This window comes from Anser brachyrhynchus (assembly GCF_964034855.1).
Source record: "Anser brachyrhynchus genome assembly, chromosome: 17".
Classification (NCBI taxonomy): domain Eukaryota; kingdom Metazoa; phylum Chordata; class Aves; order Anseriformes; family Anatidae; genus Anser; species Anser brachyrhynchus.
The window spans coordinates 11,110,550-11,133,015 of NC_137710.1; the positions used below are offsets into that span (position 1 = coordinate 11,110,550).

The following is a 22,466-nucleotide window of genomic DNA, read 5'->3' on the forward strand; positions in this document are numbered from 1 at the left end:
CCAAGCCAATATCCGGTAAACAACCTTTTTTGTAGAGGTGATGTCAGACTGCATTCTTGCTATTCTCCTGACAAATGCCAGGTCTGAGACAGCCTCTGAGAAGCAGCCTCAGACTCAGAAGGGCCTGTAGGCCTTGAGAGGAGGAAAACAGGAGAGTACCCAAGAAGGTAACGTGAAGAACTGTTGAATATTGGGGAGAAGAGCCAAGTCCTCCCTTCTCCAATGGACTACGTCAGGCAATACTGATCACGTAGGCAGCCCAACTGCTCAGCCTGGCCAGACAGACCTGCTCATTGGGAGGACATGGTATCCATTGTATTTCACCTTTACCTCAACTCCTGCAGGGACACTTTTTTCCCCTAAGGGACATAGTTCATCCTTAATGCAACTGTGGGCTATATGCCAAAAAACAAACAAACACGGTTCCCTGCACTTGGGCAACCCCCACCCTCACCTCAATCCCAAGATTTCAGCAAAGCTGGCAGCAGATGGCTTTTCCCTGGATCTACGCAACCACACACATAAGCCTCATCGTGGAGTTTAATGACTCCCAGTTCAAGGGGCAGCTACAAAGCAAGTGGCTCTAACAGAACTTATTCTCGGGTTCAGATTTGTTTCAGGCCTCTTCTATCCTGATACTGGACTGTAGCAAGTTTAGGTCTGCTGCCCTTCTGAAGAATCCTGCTATCTGCCAGAAACGTTACCTCTGATGGTACAAGGGCTTATCAGGGCAGGTACTGCAAAAGAAGTGCAGCTAGGGTACCTGTGTGTATAAATAAGCTTGTGTCTTATTAAGCAGGTCTAAAACCATAGGCTCTAATAGGTTTGATTGTTACTAGGGGCTGGGAGCTTTCAGTAATCCTATCACCCCTATACCTTGACACAGGCTGGCTCCTTGCCTGTACCTTGCTATCAGTATCTTACCATTTAGCATTTCTGGGGCCATCCAGTATGGGTTGCCAACCACTGTGTAGCGCTTCTTCCTGTCACTCTTCCGCAGGGTTCGTTTCTTGGCAGATGGTTTCTCCAGAGTGGGCTTTTTTCTTTCCTCCACAATTAGCCGAGACAGACCAAAGTCAGCCACCACCACCGTCTTATCCTACACAAGGGATTTAGATTAAGCCACTGATTCTCCTCAACTTCTTTCAGGAGCAAGCAGGCTGCAATTCCTGTTCACTGTCAACTACACTGCAAGGGCTACTAGCAAGGTTTCCTGCATCCTGATGAGTGTAGCAAGCTGTCTAGACAGGTGTATGACACCAAATTCACAATTCCAACCTATCGTTTCCTCTCATTACTTTTTCCTTGTGTGGTCACTAGCATGAATCCCATTAACTTTGCTACACTTGCTGGGGCAAACTTGGACCTTTCCTTTCAGACCGTCCTATTCTACCTGGCCAGAAATTAACTGAGCCTTTCATCCTGGATCACTTGAAGCCTAGATACTCATCTCATATTCCAGTCAAGTGAACAAGGGCTTGAGCAAATGAAGACACAAAAAAATCTTGTGACCTAAAAGCAGTTCAAAAGAGAGTGCACACATGTGCACACACCTGCACACTTGTCTGAGTCCTGAGCGGTAATAAAACAGTCAGCAAGAGCTTCAAGGCTACAAGAACAGAAGCAGCTGTAGAGCTGTACATTTCATAGTTCAGATGTACTAACTCTTATAATGCAACTGTTAATAGATGCTACCACAGGAAAGGGGGGGAAGAGAACAGAATGAAGAAATGGTAAAAGCAAGATCAATCTGGGAAATCCCATGTGAAGACGAAGTTCCCTTGTTTAGGGCACTAAAGCCTCTCTGAAATCAGTCCCAACCTGACGAGACGGGGCTCTGAACTCAACATCATGTGAAGAAAACCAGAGTAGAAAGATGACAAGGAAGGGAACAGCACGCTGTGGAGAACGGAGGTATAGCTCACCAACTTAATTAGGCAATTGTGTGAATTCAGATCTCTGTGAATAATGCACATGGAGTGCAAGTAAGCCTGGAATAGAGAGAGAGAAGTCATTGTTAGGGATTTCCAAGCAAGTATGTCCCTTTACATTTACAGGCCTCAACAACTATTTGATAGTAGTCACGCAGGATCCACAACCCTTCATACACCACACTGCTGAAGCTGCTAACCCTCACCCTGGAGGTTTGCTCAGTAATGAAGGAACTATCTGACTCACCATTCCAGAAGCAATTCCTTTGGCAAAGCTGACCTTCTGCTGCCAGGGAAACGGGTCCTGAAAGACAAGTCCTCAGTCAGGGTCTACCTTACCAGCCAGCTGGTGACAGCAATTCCTCAACAGGGACCCTTACAGCAGTCAGAGAAAGATGATATAGCCCCAGGAAGAAGGCACTTCCTGCTCCAAGCCACCCACAGCTAAGAAAAAGCTTTTCCACACAGCTCCAAAGCAAAAGACTACCAACAAACATTGTAAGGTTGGCACAACCACAGCACACTGTCAACCTTGTTCCACAATGAAGGTCTACTAGGCTTCTCCTCAGCACATACTCACCGCATTGCGGAGGAAGTCCTTCAGGGTGCCACCCTCGATGTACTCAGTGAGGAGATTTAGCTTCTTGTCCTTGTACAGTACACCGATGAACTTCAGCACGTTGGGGTGATCCAAGCTGCGCATCACTTTCACCTGGGAAGCACACATCCCACCCCAAAGTGCAGAATGGAACAAGTCCTGGCAAATTCTGTCTGCAGTGATATTTGTACTGCTCCTGCCCCAGCAGAGGACAGCACTTCCATCCTGGAAGTCACCTCCAGGCCCCACAGAGTACACTCAAACCCTAATCTTAAAGCAGTCAATTACGTGTTGCCTCTTCATTTCCACACTGTGTGATTAATCTGATCTTAGTCTTTAAGGAGAGCATCCTTGGGTTTGGTTAACTTTTAAGAGAGATGGGAGTTCTCCAGGGCAGCTATCTGTTCCATATGGTGCATGCCAGGATCAGAATAGCAGTGTCAGCTGTTCAGGGAGCTGCCTGCTTTTAAGCTAAATCAGACTTTGAAAAACATGGTAGGCAGCCACCAAGAAAAAAGTTTAGTTTAAATACAGGAGGAGTCTTAAACGTCTTATGGATATTGGCCCTCATCACTTGTATTTGTGCACAAGGCTCAAGGGATAAATCCTTTATGTATTTGCACAGCTCTATTTGCTTCAGACTCAGACCACTTTTTATCATTGAAAAATTAATGAACTGGGAGCTGAAGTCATGCCTACTGCTCAGTTTAAGCAAGTCACACTTCACTGCAGCAAATGTTCAGCTGGTGTCAGGCTTTCCCCAGTGTAACGTCTCCCTCCTTAGCACCTCAATTCCTGCCAGTCTGCTGGCATGATCGCTTTCTCACTGGGGGAGATGGAAGACAGTGCTGCCATACTACTGGCTTGGTAATTTTTGGAAATCTTGCTCCTACCTCTGTCAAAAAAGTCTTCTGTGTTTCCTCATCACAGCGAATCAGCTCCTTCATCACCATCACTTTTCCCGTTGCTTTGTGAGTCACCTGGTGGAAACAGACACCACAACTACAGGCAAGGTTCAAGAATACATAGCTCCAAAGCTCTTGCAACTCTTCTGAAAGAGAGGGTACTATTCCCCTTCTATCTGGAGAAGGATATACAGAGGAGAAAACTCAAGAGCCCAGGGATCTGCAGAAAACAGCATAAAATTTCTCCTTTCAGAATTCAGCAGAGATTCTGTAAGAGAAACAGAAATCTCCTAAAGCTGACAGAGGGTCATACCAAGAGACCAGCAGCATCCCAAGAACCAGAGCTGAAGTCTCCACTTTAGGCAGCATAAGGTTGAGCTGTCAAAACCTCTGAAGGAATCAGTTCCATACTTGTGTCTCAAGTTCCTTTAGGGAAAGCACTTGCCCAGCATGATGCTCACACTTTGTACACAGGCCCTAACAGCTACATTTGTATCAGAAAGGAACCAATGTTCATTTGCATCAGAAATGAAACCCAGCAATGCAAAACTACATTACCACATGCTTTGGTGTTAATGGTGACTCTGAAGCTCCCTCGTTTCTAATGAGCTTATCAAATTTAGTCGTGCAAGAACTAGGATGCACAGCGTATTCAGTTAAGGTGGGAAGCAGTTGTTTCACCATGCTTCTTGGGAACAGTGTATTGCTACCTGCAAGGAACATCCCAATATGGTGGCAAACCCAGAAATCCATACAATAAATATTCGGCAACACATTTCCTGGCTCTTGACACTGAAAGCATTTCAAATACCTCAAGAATTGCCTGTATTCAACTAGTTTCTAACATTTTGCTGTGTTCTAGAGGTTTCTTTTAATCAGCTCTGCCTTATGTGCATGAGGTGCAGGAATAAATAGAAAGGGGCCAAATTCTGATGAGCAGGTTTTACTGGAAATCCTCTGCCCCTTCAGTTGCTTTGCTTGGACAGCTCAGTCTCCCTAAGATCTCCAGGTAACTAAACAACCGCCTTTCCTCTAGGAACAGAAGGAGACTGTTCTGACCGGATACAGTACTTGTTACACCAAAAACATTTCATCTGAAACTCAAGGAAGTTATCACGTTTTTTTTGCAATCATACCTTTTAAATAAAAAGCTTTTCAGAAAACCTCCAGAACTGTAACCCAGAACACAAGACCAGTTACAGGACTTAGAAAGCTTGTGAGCTCTTGCAAACTCTGTGGCACAAGAGTTGCTTGGAACCATTGGACATAGCAAGGCTGATACAAGTAGAATACAATTTTATGGAATAACAATAACACAACAGAAGCAGGAGTACAATATTCTTCTGCTCCCATCTAAAATCAAGCATCCATATGTAAGTAGCGAGCCAGGGAACACTACACATTTCAGCCAGGGACATGAAAGCCAGGAATATCTAATACCCAAAGATAAAGGGAAGTGAAAAGACAAAGACAAGACAAGGCTAAGTGGAATTCTTAAGCTGACATACCAGCAGAACTGAAACAAGTGTCATCATGAAACTCTAAGAGGGCAATTTTAATTTCCAGAGCATGCACCAGGATGGCTATCAGGTAATTTGAGCAGAAAAGAAATGCCTTTGTGCCATTAACTGTGGGGACGCAGATGACAAAAGCATGCGACAGAGGAAGGGTTCTGCTTACCTGGACCTGTTATTTGTCTATGAGCAGAGGAGAAGAGAAATATGCTCATTAGTATAGATCAAAAGCATTGGGTTTGTAGTACTGGCTCACCACCATCCGTGGAAGCATGAGATGAACAAAGTATAAGGAGAAAAGTCCCATAACATGGTGAATAGCAATCTGAGTACTGAGGAGCTCACAGCACCTTTGGTAATGCAGAGACAGCTGCCTCCTGATGCTTTCAGGGACGCTAGGAGAAGAGCTCCTGAGCACCCCTAATCAAGATCAGAGAGATTAAATGCAAGAGAGCAGAACTGCTATTAATGGAGATTTTAACTATGAGAGTCATGCAAGACCTGACAGCTACCACCACATTTAGGCTCTGCTGGGGGTTCAGAGTTCACTACATCAGCCTCGCAAACCCTTGGGTATGCCACACTAATGGTGGGTGAGAATGTGTTTAACTCCTCATTCAGCATCTCTTCTCCACAAAGATTTTCATAAAAGCAAGCATAACTTCTTCCCCCTTCTCCCTCCCAACCCAGGTGATTGCTGTGACACAGGCACTCTAACTCAGGAGATGATCATGTATGGCCAAGGTCGACATTCAAATAGGACAACGTCAAAACCATCTGTAGCTAGAGATGCTCATGGTCAGGGAAGGAAACAGGGAAATGGATCTCACTGAGCAACCCAGGTGAGTTCTGAGACTGACCACTATCAGCAGAGCAAAGAAAGGCTACTGGGACAGTGGCAAGTTTCTGAGACACGCAGACACTGCTTAATCAAAGTAACTGATGAATACTTGGGGAGCTCCCTCACCTTGATTGCTTGTCCAAAAAATCCTTTTCCTAGTACTTCTCCATGAATCAGGTCGCAGGGCCGAAAGATTTGCTGGGAGCAGCTAGAAGAGGAACGTAGGGATTCAGAGCGACTGATGTCACGGCTCAGAAGGAGCGGTTCCTTCGGAGAACTGGGGCCAGGAGACTTAGAAATGCTGTTACTTCGCCTAGAAAGCAAAAGAAATGAGAAGGTCAGGGAAGTTGTTAGGAAGCTTTATGAGTCAACATATACCATCATTAACTCCTAAGAGACCAGTTTCTAGATGTGCTTCAGTGCTCTTCGTATCTCAAAAGCCAGATGCTCTCCCAGCACCACAGAAGCTCTTTGCAAACCTAGAGCAGCCTCCAAGCCAGGGTTGCCCAACAACATTTCATGCAGAGTCAGAGGTGGAGCTTCTGAGAAGGAAGAAGCTGTGAAGATGCAGCTCTTAGTACTTCTAAACAAAGATTAAAATACTGGTAAATGACTGAATGAGCAACTGAGCACACCAGCCTAGGAAGACAAGATTTTTCCCAAATACCAGGCCTGACTCATGTTCCCTTTGAGGACACATTCTTTCCCAGCCATTTTGTTTTCTAACTGTAAAACTCTGTATCTTTCCTATAGTAAAAGTAGAGCTCCTCAACCGCTTCACCAATGGTTCATACTAAGGCTCATACCACAGATTAATCACATCTCTGCAGTCATTTTCAATCACAGAGCAGCCCAGCCAGGTAGCACAGGGCAAAGGCAAGCAAGGTCAGAGGCTGTGCTTTCAGGTCTTTACCTGAGGGATCGCCGGCGGAGCGTTCCTTCCAGATTCTCCTTGATGTCCAGTGGAGAGATAGAGCGGGGGGAAATGGGTGGCTTTATGTGGGTGGGAAGCCGTGAGTCCAAACGAAGCCTGTCTAAGCGCTGTGAGACAGGGTCATGCTCTATCAGCAGCTGAAGTGTCTGGCTTGTCTTGCGAATCAAGTCCTCCACCTGCAACCAAACCAAAGAACAGGATGATAGCAGATAGGAGGAACATGAATAACAGCAGATAGAGGAGACAGAGAAGAATACCCCTCAGAAATTGTTCAGTGAGATCACTCCATAGTTGTGGTCTAGTTGCACACACCACAGTTGTCTACCAGACAAGCCAAGAAATTGTGACAACACAGAAATTTCTCATGCTATCCAAAGTCTCTTCTGTTCTGGTTAGCTACAAGAGACCAAACATATTTATTTTTTCTGAGAAGTGTTTGAAAACTACTCAAGATTCTATCCTGAACAATGCTGTAGAAAACAGCTTTGCAAAAGCTGTTGTGCTCCTACTGTTCTGTTCCAATACCAACAAAAAATAAAACCTTTTTGTAGTGCAGGTAATGGTGGTCTCATTACACACTTGCAGCATCACCTGATAACTGTACAAAGCATTTAATTGTAAATATAGACACCAAATACTTTTTTTTTTTTCAATGGAAACTTACCCCTGGGATCAACTGAGCCTTTGTCTATTACCAGCTGCCTCTAAAGTGATTAGAACAGCAGACTTCACTAGTAATACATGGAGGGTCTTCGCAGCCTCTGTCCTCCGAGATGCTACAGCCCTACCTATACTTCCCTTATCTTCCTTTGTGACTGAATGCCATAAATTCAAAACTGCATCCTAACTGCATTTCCATTTGTTATATTTCCCTCTTCAGCTGGGATGGGCAGCAGGGTTTGTCTTCATGTCTGTTCGTACTGCTAGCATGAGTACTATGGTTGTACACCCACACCCTACGCAGGGTGGGAGAACAGTGCCAAGAGACAGAAAATCTCTAGAAAGACGAATGAGAAGGAGGCTTCAGTACGGAACTCTACATACCTCCTCAACCTGTAGTGTACGAATAGGAGCTCCATTAATCTCCAGGATACGGTCTGCAGGGTGGATGGCATTTCGGACATCTGGGCTGATGTGCATCCTGTTAACTCTAAACATGGGAATTATAGTGGGGAGAAAAAAAGTCATTTTAGGCAGAATTATCAAAAATATTTGATCTCTGATGCTTCGTTTTGAATTGCTATTTTGAAGTAAAATCTCTATTACAAATACAAATCTCTACTGGAGTAAGCGTTTAGGTCTGAGCTGGTTTGGGGAGGGATCTTCATTTGTCTAGTTGCAAAATTTGAAAGTCCATTACAATTCTCAAATGTTCCTGTTCCACCAAGACCGATCCCTGCATCAGTTAAAGCAGTTGGCAGAACAGCAGTGCTGCAGAAGATTTACCCGCTCCCTCTGCACAGGCATGAACTTTGCACACAGCCTTGTCATACTCACTCCTTCACTTGGACACCAGTGGCATAGCTGGAGCAGCCACCCTCAACAGATACGGAGAAACCTCTCTTGCCATCAGTAGCTGCTGGCATGGAGATGAGCGTCAATGTATAAGGCAACTGCTCACGCAGAGACTCAGTGGAGTGTTTTTCTATCATCGGTGTCAGCACAATCTGGTTATGGCATTTTCCACTAAAAGAAGTGAAGAAAGTCATTATGGCAGTGTCCTTCCCCTCCCTGCCAACCTCACACTTCTAAGTTCTGTCATTGACACTAATCCATAGTTTTTGTGCTCACTCCATTCCTTTCTCCCTCCCACAAAAGGCAGCTTCCCAGCATTCCTTAGCATGGCATTAAACTGAACCACATGGAGCCAGCTAAATGTTCTTTAAACATACAGCAGGTAACAATGCAATTTCCCAGTGGCAAAGCATTCAGCTCCATCTTACCAGTAGAGAGTGGAATGCTGCACGAGCGCATAAGTGTCCCCATCTTCAATGATCACTTTGCAGCTCATGCAAGCAAAGCACTCGGGGTGATACTTGTATTCGCCAGCCACCTACAGACAGAAAGGGGAAGTGCTTAGTAGAACCAAAAGCCATCAGCAGCTGCAGCTCCTGCTTTCCTCTCATTAATTTGTTCATTCAGATCTCACAGCCAAGTGGCAACTTTATACTGGAGAGTTAAATTAGCTCAGCCTACCTTTCCTGAACCTCATCCTTGGCACCTTGTTTGAAAAACTTCTCTGAAACAAACATGTCAACACGCAAAGCAAAGCTTGTGTCCCAGGAACCTCTGTTATATTTGGCAGCTGCTCAACTATCAAAAATAGTTGATAGCTTGCTGCAGACTAGTAAACAAGATATTAAACCTTCCTGTTCAGTTGCTCTTGGCATGACAACTAATGCTACGCCTGAATTAATAAAGCTGAAAGGGCTTTTTTTTTGGCAGACAGGCAACGCACGAATTTATATACTTACCAGTCAGCTGACAGAAAAAAATAAGGCAAGCTGAGACAACAAAATACCTTTAAAGAGTATTTGTATTCGTTGAGATCTGTTTTTCTATTTTCCTTGTAATAACTTCCCTTATTGATGACACTTTGCAAAGATTCAGGCAGACAATGAGAAATGGTCTTGGTACTGAGTACCATACTGCTTTTATTTAGGCCCTAGAAAATGATGGCCATGTTTCATTCTTGACAGTTTTAAAGATTAAATATTTGCAAGGCTGTGGCAAGGAGTGGAACATTTAGGTGAGCCCCATATTGTCCAGACAGAGTTCAGTGTTTCAAACCAAATGGGACTAACACCATTTAAGGATACCATTGGCCAGAAAACCACTCTGGCTATACCCCAGGTGGCACCTGGATGGCAACCTTCCCCAAAGCCACAACCCGTTGCTTATCCCAAGCTGAGAGGTTTCCACTGCAGGGCAGTGGAAAACCTCCCCATGGAGACACCAAAGCACTGTGTTACAGAAACTGAACAAGTGTCCCATTAATCACCCTTCTATTTCTTGTATCTGTGCATTTCAGCACCTTGCTCTCTTTGTTGATAAGCTTCACATCCTCACAGCACCATCCTTTAAGAGTTACTCCTCTTCAAAATGAATCTTCATCTAGACAATGCACATACAAACCTCTTTGTTTACCTGTGACACAAAAGCTGAGTAGCAAGGAGACTGTTACTTTCAGTTTGATATTTGAATAGCTAGGACAACTCCCAACCAAGGACAAGGAGTTGGAGACAGGTATGTCAGAGTCCTTACCATCACAGGACCAGTCATCAGCAGAGAGCAGCCATGGCAAGATTCCCCAAACTTCCCCCAGTAGTCTTTGTGGCAGTACAGTTTCCCATCTTTCTCATAGTACCAGTTCGTGAGGGGATCCTGACATTCAGAGCACCTTGAAGGAAACAAAAGAACAAGGTTCCTGTTAGCAACAAGTCAAAATTCAATGGAAAATGTTCTCTCCTACATGGAGAAAACACATTCAGCAGCAGCTCACTGCTGGCTGTTCTGGTCACTGACGTGCTAAATCCGACCACTTGGCAATGCATTTTCAACTGAAGATTAGCACCAAGGTTTGTAAGGAGGGGTGGTACCAACCAATTCAAGGGCAAAGATGAACTTTCAAAGTTTCAAACAAATCCCATCCACTTCTTAAAACACATCAGCTGGTTTACAAATTACGCCATATAAATTTTACTCCTTTCTCCCTCTTCCTGGGAGTATGCAGGTTTCCAGTTGCAGGCTCGCCCAGCACTAAGATGGCTCTGCTACATTTCTGCCTAGTCAGTGTTTCTACAGTATCAAACCTTCTTGCACCAGAGCACCTGCCTCTCAGACATCAACAGCAGCTCCCTTTTCGAGAAGCGATTATTCATCCTTTATCTACAAAAAGGAAACAAACCAAGCCCCCAAACAAGGAAAGAGATGCAGCAATTCTGTTGCAGATATCATTTCTGCAAATCACAAGCAGAACCCAGATCTTCAGGCTTCCTGAACACCAAATAATCCTGCCTCAGCAGGACATACTGGGCAAGGGAGTTTAAATTCTGCAGCACAGAGGTGTGACTTAACGGAGAGATAAGGCACAGACAGGACTACATTCCCTCAGCCGTTGCATCATTGGAGATTATTCCATTAGCCCTGGGCAGCATGTTCTCAGACTTTACAAGAAAAATTAGTCTGGTGTTGGCCATTTCTGAGTGCAGCACTTAAGGCAGGTTAGTAACCATTAACTGGTTCAAAGGAACACCTCCAAGATCAATGTCTTTGTCAGCACAGTGCTTTCCCAAAGATAGGAGTTTCTTCTGCCCCTACACCAACAATTGGCTCAGTTACTACATTGGAGGGCAACTCATTGCACTGGTGGCAGGGAGTTTTTAGGTGGAACTGTGCCCTCCGGGCAGCATGCCTCTCTCCACAGCACCAAATGCACTTAAGTCAGCCAGTGGCAGTGGAGGAACACTTCTTACATGCTTCATTTCTAAAAGGGCTGCTACTGGTCTCACCTTTCACAAGCTTTCTAAAAGCTTATTTGTGCCAAAGACATTCCTTGTAAACTCCACCAGCTTGTAACAAGCATAGTGATATGAGAAGCTGGTTGTGCTCCAATATAGAGACGTTCTCCAACATCTCAAGAGACTGCCAAACAAGATGAAGCTGCTTGTAAGTAGCCTATGGTGTTAGGGGAAAACACACCTCATGAAGTATTTAATGCCATACCCTACCCTCAGGAAAGCTGCTCCTTCTACTTTAGACTGTTTGTTCTCCCAGCTGAGCAGCTCCCAGTCCTGTCCTTCCCCCTCCCTGTGACGGGAAAGAACTCCAGCACGTGCAACAGGCCCTGCCAATTTTGCCTGAGCAGGGGGAGCAGTAAGTGAACATCATGATACCAGGTACGTGCATTATTATAGCCTCAGCCTTGGGGCACTGTCAGGGTTACACCCTGCTCATGGTATGCAAGAGACCTGGAGGGCATTGCAATGTATTTTGCCTTCAACCACTAGTCTTTGGCTTTCATTTGCAGTAAATACCCCACGCTGAATGATCAAGTAGGTGAGTGGGAGGGAGAAAAGAGCAAGTGGAGACTAACAGCAAAGATTTCTATCACCCTGTGGCAGGAACATCTGGCTCAGCATGGGCAAATCGGATCCCTCAAACTTATCCAACTTCTGCGTGCATGCCTGTACCAGTGCTTGCTCCATGAGCGATTACATCTTCAAACAGGGAGCTGTGACCAGACCTGCACTTGGGATGCAGATAGCAATACTGGAGTCTGGGGACTGCTCTACCAGGACTTCAAGACCTGGCTTTCTGACTAAGTTCTCTCCAAGCAGGTGGGTTATTTTATTTATTTGTTTTTAAGCACAACACCTTCCCTTCCTCACCCCTCTCCAACTTCAATTCCCTTTTCTCCATAAGAAAATCTAATGTTTCCTCAAAAGCAATACAACTGCAGTTTGTTTTAGACAGGTTCCAAAGGATCACGTACACTTGTCCTCCCATTGCCTTTCCCCTACTTCTTCATCAATTCCAGCCTTACAGCACTTTGATTACGTTGCTTCCATCCGGAAACAAGCAATGGTATCTAATTTGCAACACACCCTCAGTGAAATGAAGGTGAGGGGTGGAGCCAACAAGCAGTCAGTTCTTTGCTATGCAATTAAACAAATCTGGGCAGGACAAGTTTGCAGCTCAAGGCTCAGAACCCCACCCTGGGCAGTGAGGCAACAGGAACAAAGCAACCAGCCCCAGAGAGGCTAGATGCCAGTAATGGGTCTAACTGGCTACTTTGTTAAACACTGTCACTTAGAAAAGGCTTTAGATTTGTCAGGTGTTGAGAACTGACAGCACACAGGTATAGTTACAAGAACTGTTTCAACTGTTTCAGTGTCTTTGCCCAAATGATAAAAGCATCACGTGCTAGTTCCACAAGACTCTCATTGAAGAGAGATGTCAGATTTTTATCACGGAAGACACAAGCGTTAATACTCCTTCCTTTTTCCTCCTCAGTGGAGCATGTGGCATCACTGCACTACCATTGCTGGAGTTCACATCAGCTGAAACAGGAATACAATTACTTCTAGAGGTATTAAGCAAGCTAATCTTTGCCAGTCACCACCACCAAAAGAAAGGAAGATTTCCTCCTCTTCTTTTAGATTAGGAATGGCTAATCTTTTCCTAAATGATTTGGTATTCTTATTACAAAGTAATGAAGCATGGTAATCAAATCTCTTGGAGGACTGCTAACAGCTATACTTAATGCGTTTCCTCTTGCAACCCAGCCACCATTTTCAGATCTGCAGAGCTCTATTCTGATTATACAGTCCCATACACTATGAGTCTTCACTTCCCATCCTTGGTAATCAAGAATAAATTAATCTGCCTTCCATAGTCATCCTCCAGGAACCCCAGGCAGCATCTGGAGCGCAGTGTTCAGCTCTGCTCTGTATGATGCTCCGTAACACAGAAAGAGTTCACAAATTGGTGCTTGATGGCTGCTTGGTTTCGCAGGTAGTAGGAAGATCAGGTCACAACAGGTAACCAGCCTGGTTTTCATCAAGATGGAGATTCAATCCATGTGGCATCTCTTTTACATCTAAATGAAAGCCAATACCCTCATGGAAGCAAAGACTTCCCTGGCAATGAAGAGCTGATCCCTTTGAGAAGGGCTCATTAATAAAATCCACCCCCCACACACTGTCAGGCTAGATCAGTTAACGCTAGACAGGCTTGAAAGAGCTGCGGTTCCAATTCTACAGGCAGAGAGGGGAAGAGGACAGTCATGCAGACAGAAGACTGCAGAATAAAGCATAATCCCAGCCTGCAGCTAACCCAGAGGCTTCTCACCCAGGCCTAGCAGAAGCGTGTGCACTAGCTACGTAAGAGATGTTTGCCAAGCAAGAACAGATGCTAGAAAACACAGACTAAGTACTAGACCATGCAGTATTTCAACTCTGACTATGCAAAACCACCTCCACACCACTTAGTAAAGGTGCATCTATGGCTTAGCATGATGCCCTGCATGTATTACAGATAATGAAAGGCTGCTCCCTTTCCTTCTGAAAGTGGGTGCTTTTTCAGAAGGTTGCCTAATGAAGCTTCGCAGTTGCACAGCAGTATTTACTCCTATCATAGATTGTTTTAACAAAAGGCCCACTACCCCCAAATCAGTACAACAGTGTTTGTAGGAACAGGATCAACAATAATGAGCAAATACAAGCAGAGGGGATAGCACAGAGACAATGAAACTGCCAGCCTTGCCTTTCCCCATACATTCACCTTATCAGCACATCAGCATCAGTCACAATCCTGGCTGTGCTCAGCCCCACTAACAGTTTGCACCATGGAGATGCAATGCAATCAAAGCCTTACTCTCTAGCTATCACCTTTCTCAAGCCTTACTTGTTTGACTGAGCCAAGAATGTTTGTTAATGCAAACCAAAATATCACGGGACAAGAATCCTTTCCACATAAGTGAAGCGTGCTGCTAGCCCCTAGTTACCTGCAAAGTACTTGATTTCTTTCTTAAACAAGATTACGCACTGCCTCGTTGCAGATTACATCACCTTCTCGAACTCTACAGCAGCATGTGGCACTCCCTCAGCCTGTACTGTGCACAAGCAGCATTGGAAGAGACGCAAGCAGCAGCAGCCATGGCAATCTCATTCCTCTGGCTGTGGAGCAAAGCACAGGGGCACGGGGCAAAGCAGCGCATAGTGTCGCTCTGAAAGGGAGTCTGCTCGCCCCAGGACACGCAGACACTGCCTTGCAACACAGGTACCATTCCCTTGTACCTGAGAGCCTTCACCAGGGAGGCTGGTAATAAGAATCTCCTCCTCAAAGCGAGACAAGTCCCCGCTTTGAGGCCAGCTGCTTCCTGCACACAAGCACCAGACCTGACTTCACACCTCACACACGCTAACTGCTTAGGATAGCATTACAGGAGCAAAATGACAGCTTGAAGATCCACGGCTAATCCTGTGCAAAACTTACCGAAAGGGATCCTTGGGAGCGAAGTAAGCAGGGGCAGACAAGTAACTTCCCATCTTCAATACAGGATAAACCGGCTCAGCCACAAACTTGTCCAACTGCCTGCAAACAGCTCTGTTCTGCCAACATGGCAGCAGCCAGTGCTCATTTCATCTTGCGCTGATTCAGATACCTCACCTCTCTTTCAAGCTGCCCAAGGAATGCCAGCTCTCTCGTCTGCTCATTCCTTTTCAGATTTTTCCTGGCTCCCGTGGCTATGACCATCCTCTCCTGCGCTCAGCAGCAGTGGCACCCTTGGGAAGGCTAGAATAACTGCTAACCTGGCTAGTTGGACATGCTGCTGCAATAGTTCTTGCAAGCTCTGTTGCTTGCTAACTATTGTCAAGTTTTCCCTTCTCTGGTTCCACCCAAGGGTGGGAGGGGAGGAGGAGCCATTGCAGGAGGACAGCGTGTGGCTACAGAGCCTGAATAAGCTCTACTTCTTCACTAGGGGTGGAGCTTTGATCCAAAGGGGGTTTGCATTAGTAACTGCTGAAAGATAGTAGCTTTTGCCAAATGCATGAGTGTAAAACTGCTCTTTGCAGCAGTGGTACATTCTGATGGACAAATCAAGGAAGGCTGAGTCTGATGAAGACAGCTAGCCACGTCTCCAAACACTTCAAATTAACGTTTACTACATACTTTCCCAAATCCTTCACAGTGAGCTGGGGTATACTACCTTAACAGTACCTTCAATATATTTGGTCATCTTCTTGCAGGAGGTAACTTCCTAGTGTGCTCCATCCAAGGAAAAATAACTTTCTTTCCCACACTTTTAACACAGAGACCATTCAGTCATTTAACTGAATCTGTACCTCCTGAAAGGAAGCTGAGAATTGTATAAATCAGTACAGATGAGTACTCTCTCCTGCTTGCAGCACATGTAGCTGTATCACTTTGCTTGCTCTGAAGCCAAGCATGATCTCTAGTGGCCAAACCAGCTAAAACTGTTTGCAAGACACCGAGCGATGCAGCAAACATATGCTGCTGCACTGAGCCTCCCATTTTTGTACAGTCAGCAAAGCCTGGCATGCCTGAACACAGCCTGAAAATCATGCTATGTTCCAGAGGCAAGAGTACTCAAATGTGCTTTTACTGGAGAAGCTCATTCTGTTGGCATATTGTTCAAGGGATGCTTGGGGCTGAGACGAGGCAGTCTTGGCTACAGATTTGACAGCTGCTGCTTGCTATTGAAGTAAGCAGAAAATCAGGCAGCTTCTCCCTGCCCCCCCACCTTTATGAAAAAAATAATTATCATTTTCCTCCTTTTCTCCCATTCAATGCAGCTTCTAAGCCTGGCTGTAAAAGCACAGTGAAGCCTAGTGCAGCAGAGCCCAACATGATTGTCAATTCCAGCACGGGTCTAATTCCTTCTAATATTTCACACAGCTCTACTGGAAGCAGCAACACGGTGAGTCTGTGTCTAGGAATGCACTCTGGTCTCCCACATTCTCTATATGTTGCATGCTGAAAATGGGCCAATGCTCAAAATCCAGCGCTCCCTTGGTTATCAGCACCACCCCACAACACACACATACCTCTGGTGCATCGCAGAGCCTCTCCCCTGCCCAGTATCACCTACAGACAAAAGCTTTTCCCCACAGAACTGCTACCATGGGCTGAATTCCCTCCAAGGGGGATTCCACGTGACCTCATAAATCCCAACTTTTCAGACAAAACCTTTGAAGTTTTGATCCACAGATGTGATAAACAGCCAGCTAGTCTGTGAACGAAGCCAGCAGATAAAGCCCAACTTCAAAGTAATAAAAACCACCCAGACAGCCAAGCAACTGGGAAGGGATTTTGCTTGAGACTTCCTTAAAGCCAAAGGACACATAGTCCAAATGTCTATTTAAACAGGAAACATCTTATCAAAATGATTTTACTTTTGCAGCAAGCCCCAGCAGCAGGCAGTAACTTACCTTTTCCTACAGAGTTCTGGTTACTTCTTGCTTTTTTTTTTTTTTTGTCTATATGACCTATTTGAAAACATAATAGCCCTGATAAAAGGGCTCTAGAAAAGGTGTTAATCTATTCATTCATTCTAGACTTGAATTCCTGCCAGAATGAGTGTACTTCAGAAATGCTGATGAACAGGTGGGGGGGATGGGGGGGGCAGACCTTTTCTGTGTAATTTTACTGATAGCATCTCTGAGAGCCAAAATGCAAGGGAGCATGAGCCGAAGTCAGAGATATCCATATTTCTCTCCTGAAACTGCTGACAGCACCTCCACTACAAACACGCAGCCACCACAGGGGTTTGCTTTACTTACTATGGTTTGGAATTGCATAGTCATTTTTGCCAGAGATAAAAGCCTGAACATTTTAACTGGCAAATGAAGGGGACAAGTGAAAACTTCAACAAAGACTTAACATGAAATTTATTGCAAATTGAATTGCAAAACGTCATAGATTTTACAATTTTATCCCCACAGAAACGCATCATAGCTGTTGTGATATTCAAGTCATTATGATCTTTAGACAGTAGGGGTTAGGTTGCACATCTAGACACCCTATTTATCACGGTTCGTGCTGTCCACAGACAGATGCATTGACAGAATAGCATGGCTACAGACAGATGCATTGCTCAGCATATCTACCAGCCCTAAGATATACAAATTTATCCTGGCACAGGCAGGCACTTCAGTATGTGTGTGGGACTGGTATAAGCTGGGGAAAGGCATCTGCTTGATGCCTCAGAAGGCTGCAGCAAGTCTTTGTTTCAGCATGGGTGCAGTTTGGAGGCATTCCAAATCCTTCAATACAATCCCAACACCTCATTGTATTTCCAAGGCACTTACATCTAACATATGCTTCACTGGTGTTGAAAGACAGAGTCAAGCTCCTGACATCAGGTACTGAAACAAATACTGTTTTGGTATGCATGTACCTCTGAGTGAAAGCTCTTGCAGGCAGCTCTTGAGTAAACTAAAACGACCAGCGAAGTGAAACTCATCTTTGTTACAGCACCTTACTTCTAAACAGAGGCAGGACCGATGCCACCTTAGTATCCAACGTCACTAAGCACATTAGGATGGAGAGAGCGCTTTCATCTCCAGCATACTCATCTGCCTGCAGACCTACTGAATTCGTATAGGCTGAGAAGCAAACTAAAGTAATGCAGCCTACTGAAACTTCATTGCTTATACATATTTTTAGAAGCAGTGACTTCTGATCTGTAAACACCTCGCAGATGACTTAAGACTGGCACTTACACCACTGCACCTTCACTTGCTTTCTAACTTGCTACGTTTGACTGTGCAGTCTGCTAAACTTTTCAGGGGAAGGATCCTATCTTACTCATGTGGAAAGCCCAGCACACACTGGGCTGTGTGAGTAATTCTAATTATATTGATACAAGAATGCTCTGATAACAATGCCCTAAAGGACAAGGTGCACAAGTTAACTAAGAAATTCAGACTGGAATGCCCAGCTCCTTAAGTACAAACAGTTGTCATCTGTGTGCTGTAGCTGATAGATTGGCCTGAGGAATGTGACCATGTCCACCTGCAGAGCACTTTGCTGTTCCTGTGGATTTTTAAGTCCTGAACTTTTATGGCCATCTGTGTGCAAACAGGCACTTAGCAACTATTTCTCCCTATATCAGATAGTGAGCTGCTGAATTTCAATGCCCATGGAGACACCATCAAAGAGGCATTTCCAGGAATCTGCAGGATTAGTGGGGAAGAGCTTTCACCTCTGATGCCCAATTAGCTTTCTGTAACTGCCAGAAACTAGAGAAGACCTGGAAAAAGAAAAGATTCTTGTATTCCTGCATTTACTGTATTTCACCTACCTTGTATTACTACTCATATTTCCCCTTCTCTCAAATTCAGCTGTTGCATGTACAAACCTGCGTTCACAGCTGAAAAGTTCAAGGAAGAGTCAAAGTAGCAAATATCTCCACATTTCCGATGCATCTTAATAACACCTTTGTTTACATCTTCATCAGTCAACATTTGTAGCTTCATATCCTGACACTCTAGATCTATTTTTCCAGTTGTCTATGGAGAAAAAGCAGCTCTTGGAAAATGAAGGCCTATACCAATCTGAACCAACAGAGGTGAACCAAAGGCTAGAAAATATAGCCTACGAGGAAAACCTAGATCCAGGGCTGCTTCAGTCTAGCAGAGACTGACAGGTGACGTGATTGCTGCTTACAAATTGGCAAAGGGAAGTTGAAGTTTAGTAGATATCCTAAGAACCACAGAAAATAGATCTGCAAAATACCCCTTGGAAGTCATCTAGTTTATCCTCCAACCCTCATAAGATATTCAACTATACATAAACAATTCCTAATGCAGGTTTGCCAGGCTTGCCTTCCCGGGCATTCCAATTGTAAATTCCCATTTACATTCCCAAATGTAAAAAGAATCAAGGTGATTCACTAAGGTTTTCTGGGCAAAAAATGTTTCTATAGCACACAAAACATGCTATTCAGTATAGGAAAATCAAGTCTTTGTACAAAAATCAAATCACTAGAATTGGCAAATTAATAGTGGGTCTCTTTCTCCTCCGCAGCCGGGAGCTCAGGGCACCCCCTCAACGCACAGGACAGTGAATGCAGTTCTGTTTTCCCAGCGGACACTTGTCACGCTGCAGACCACACAATGGGCAGGCAACGAGGGATTCCGGGAAGAATCCACTTTTAACCTTGTTCCACTACTGAGAAATGGGCAGAAGGAGAACTTGTTTCAAATTCACTACACAATACCCATAGGGGACAGAGCCAGAAGTTGTTCTGCACTCTGCCAAAACCGGTCTGCTTTTTAAAGTGTTCGTTTGGAGCAAACAGACATCTGGTGGTTACAACACTGTGCATTTTAGTTTCTAGCTGCAGTAAAGGTTAACAGAAATTTAAATGGTTGGGTAACAGGTTCAAAAAAAAAAGTGCAAGCACTTGAATGCAAAACAGTCTGTCAGATGAATTGATTTAAGTAACAAGGCAACTTCTATTGTGATTTAAACAAATTTTGTTTTATTACTTCAGACTTTTTTTTAACAAGTATAAGTAGTTTCTGAAATATTTCAAGACTATATTTAATTGTAGCCAGTATGTTTTACTGGAAAGTCAACTTGCTACTTAACATTGCTTAAATACAATCTTGTAACCCCTAATCAGCATGAAAAGATTTAATGTATGCTTAGATATCAAAAGCTTACACTTTTTAATCAACTGTTTATATGATTAACTTAGCATCAACTATTTCATAATATATTTTAAAAAAAGAATTCATAAAGCCGTCAGGATTTTTCTCCAGGTCAAACTGGGTTGCATATACATAAAAATCTGGTATATTAAGCAAAAATGAAATTCTTGTCTAAACTGAATTAATAGTTTATGGTCACCATCATCTTCAGTCCCTTGATTCTTTAGACCTACTAATGAAAAAAAAAAGTATCAACACAGAATTTCCCCCTTTTTTTTTTTGTCTTCCATAAAAAGGAAGATGAACTTTTCCATTCTTCAAATTCGTGATGATTTTCTGTTTTTAATTAACTAGTTTGGGGTATAAACTAAATAGTGGATATTTAAATCTGTGACTGTAAAAACATTAGTAATCCATTACCTTCAGTAAATTTGAGTATTTTGAAGTTACACTTTGGACAGTTTTTTCTCTAATGTGGTGGGTTTGGCTTTTGTTTGAGATTCCTGCAACAAGCCTGTGTTACTTGGTTACTTGAATTAGATTTTATTTTTTTTTAATAGGCCATAGTAATATACATCCTCTGTTATTTCAGTTAGGAAGGAACTGAACCCCAGCTGTCTTCCTTCCTAAAAAGTTCTTACGAAGCTTGCTACAGCAGGGATTCCTACCGCCATTCCCAATAATTTTCTTCATCTGGATCCAAAAGCATTTTTCACCTAAATGCATTCAACAGGCTTCAATGGAATTAACAGTTTTCAAGTGATCAAAACTACACTTTTCAAAAATACTGTGTCCATAACAAAACCATGCAGCTACACATAGGTCTTCTCATCCCATCCTACTCAGATTCAAATACACAATATTCGTATTAAAAAAAAAAAAAAGGAGGGAATTGTTTTTAATTGTTTGTCTATCTATGGGGTAAAAAACACCACCAAAACAATGTACATCAAAGGGGGTATCAATACTTTATTCAAAGGTATAATTTAAGGCAGTATCATCTACTTTGTAAGACGAAAAAAATGGACCAAAAGCAGTAAGAACAGCGTGGTCTAGGTTAAAAACAAACAAACATGCACAAAAAAACACACATTCTTCTTCCAATAGTCCCCTTAGGTTAAAGTGATCCAGACCTAGGAAAAAGACAACTTTCTTTCCTTATCTAGGTGGAGAGTTTGAATTTTTGTGCAATATTTGTTCCAAATCCAGTGGAACTGTGTATCAGTGACACAACAATGACCTTTGAAAGTGAATGCTATCTCAACAGAATTCAGAGGCAAAAAAGTACATTCAGAGTTAATTCACAACAGATATTGTGACAGAAACATCTAAAAACGTCCTCAGCCAGATCTAACCCACCAAGCCTAAGGATCAGCTAGCCAAGGAACAATTTAAAATATCCAAGCTACACGAACTGGGATTTGCTTGGACCTCCAGCCACAGCAGAGTAAACGCAGGTTTCAGAGACAAAGCTCCTGCACATGCAGTTGGAGGAAGGAGGGAAGTGACAAAAAACTTAAATCCTCAGAGACACGCATGTACGTCAGCTACTGCCAGTGCCAAGCATGATCAGCAGCCCAGCCTGACCAAGAATAAACAGAGCTAACGAGCCTGGAGCAGTGCCAATCAGCATTAGAGAAATTATGTGCCAGGCCAGAGACTCAGCTAATCCACAGGAAGACTGTAAAAAACACTCCACAAGAGCTGCCGGAACTCACAGCTACCAGCTGCCAAAGGCTCCTACCATTAGAGGCTTTTTAAAGTTTGGCTTTGGGATATGAAGCACAGGACTGCAACCCAGCATGGCTTGGGGATAACAGAAGAGAAGGGAGAACAGAGTGCAAACTGGGAATCTGTTTTCATGTACAGTCCTAGCCTGGAACAAGGAAAAAGGGAAGGGCAGCTTCCTTTAGTGCAGGTTCCAATTGTTCACTCAGCATGGCAGCTTAGCTGGGTGTTGGACGTAGCCAAAAGCACAGAGTGTAAGAAAAGTGCATCAGCAAACACAGAAGGTTACTACATAGCTCAGGAGAAAACCTGGAATCTTCACTTGTACGAAGAGAGAGGGGAAAAAAAACCTTTCATTTTACAATTCTCTGCAAGGTTCCTTAAGGGCACGATTTGCCTCCAGCTCAGCTGTTAATCCACCTCCACAACGAGAAGCACCCAGACATTCACAAATCAAGACCTACATCAGAAACAGTCAAAGAAAAAGCAAGACAGACAGACTTGCTGGCACACACAGATTTGAATTTGGCTAACTGGGAGAATTTGGGGAAGTTTAATAACAGGACACTGGCTTGTTAAGAGAGGAGAGAAAAACAGGGTTCAGGGAAGCTGACTCAACATAGCTGAACAGGAATACTCAAACCAATAGAAACCAAAGAGATGGGGATTTGCAGTGATTTAAAACAGTAACTGTGATCAACAAGTCATTCTAACTAACTGCGTTTTCCAAGTCAGAGCTAGTACTGCTTTGGCAGCCAAATATGCCTTTTTTTTTTCTTTTAAATGCACCAATAACCACGATACTTCATCAGTCTTTTTAAAATTAAACAA

At 43.8% G+C, this 22,466-nt stretch overlaps 1 protein-coding gene across 4 annotated transcripts in view; it reads right to left on the reverse strand.

Annotated features, from left to right (window-relative positions):
* Positions 1-22,466, reverse strand: part of LIMK2 (LIM domain kinase 2) — a 31,069-nt gene that overhangs the window by 4,622 nt on the left and 3,981 nt on the right. The window contains exons 1-13 of one of the 4 annotated variants that reach the window (XM_080560035.1): positions 14,722-15,645; positions 9,988-10,123; positions 8,667-8,776; positions 8,221-8,409; positions 7,768-7,873; positions 6,703-6,899; positions 5,916-6,102; positions 5,115-5,131; positions 3,423-3,531; positions 2,512-2,643; positions 2,179-2,235; positions 1,926-1,991; positions 925-1,099 (exon numbers count right to left, since the gene is read on the reverse strand). In XM_080560035.1, coding sequence (XP_080416161.1) covers positions 925-1,099; positions 1,926-1,991; positions 2,179-2,235; positions 2,512-2,643; positions 3,423-3,531; positions 5,115-5,131; positions 5,916-6,102; positions 6,703-6,899; positions 7,768-7,873; positions 8,221-8,409; positions 8,667-8,776; positions 9,988-10,123; positions 14,722-14,774 — 1,534 coding nt within the window. In that variant the 5' untranslated portion in view covers positions 14,775-15,645. Of the gene's footprint in view, positions 1-924; positions 1,100-1,925; positions 1,992-2,178; positions 2,236-2,511; positions 2,644-3,422; positions 3,532-5,114; positions 5,132-5,915; positions 6,103-6,702; positions 6,900-7,767; positions 7,874-8,220; positions 8,410-8,666; positions 8,777-9,987; positions 10,124-14,721; positions 15,646-22,466 lie in introns of those variants that run through there. The other 3 variants (XM_080560033.1, XM_080560036.1, XM_080560034.1) reach the window with 3 other exon arrangements.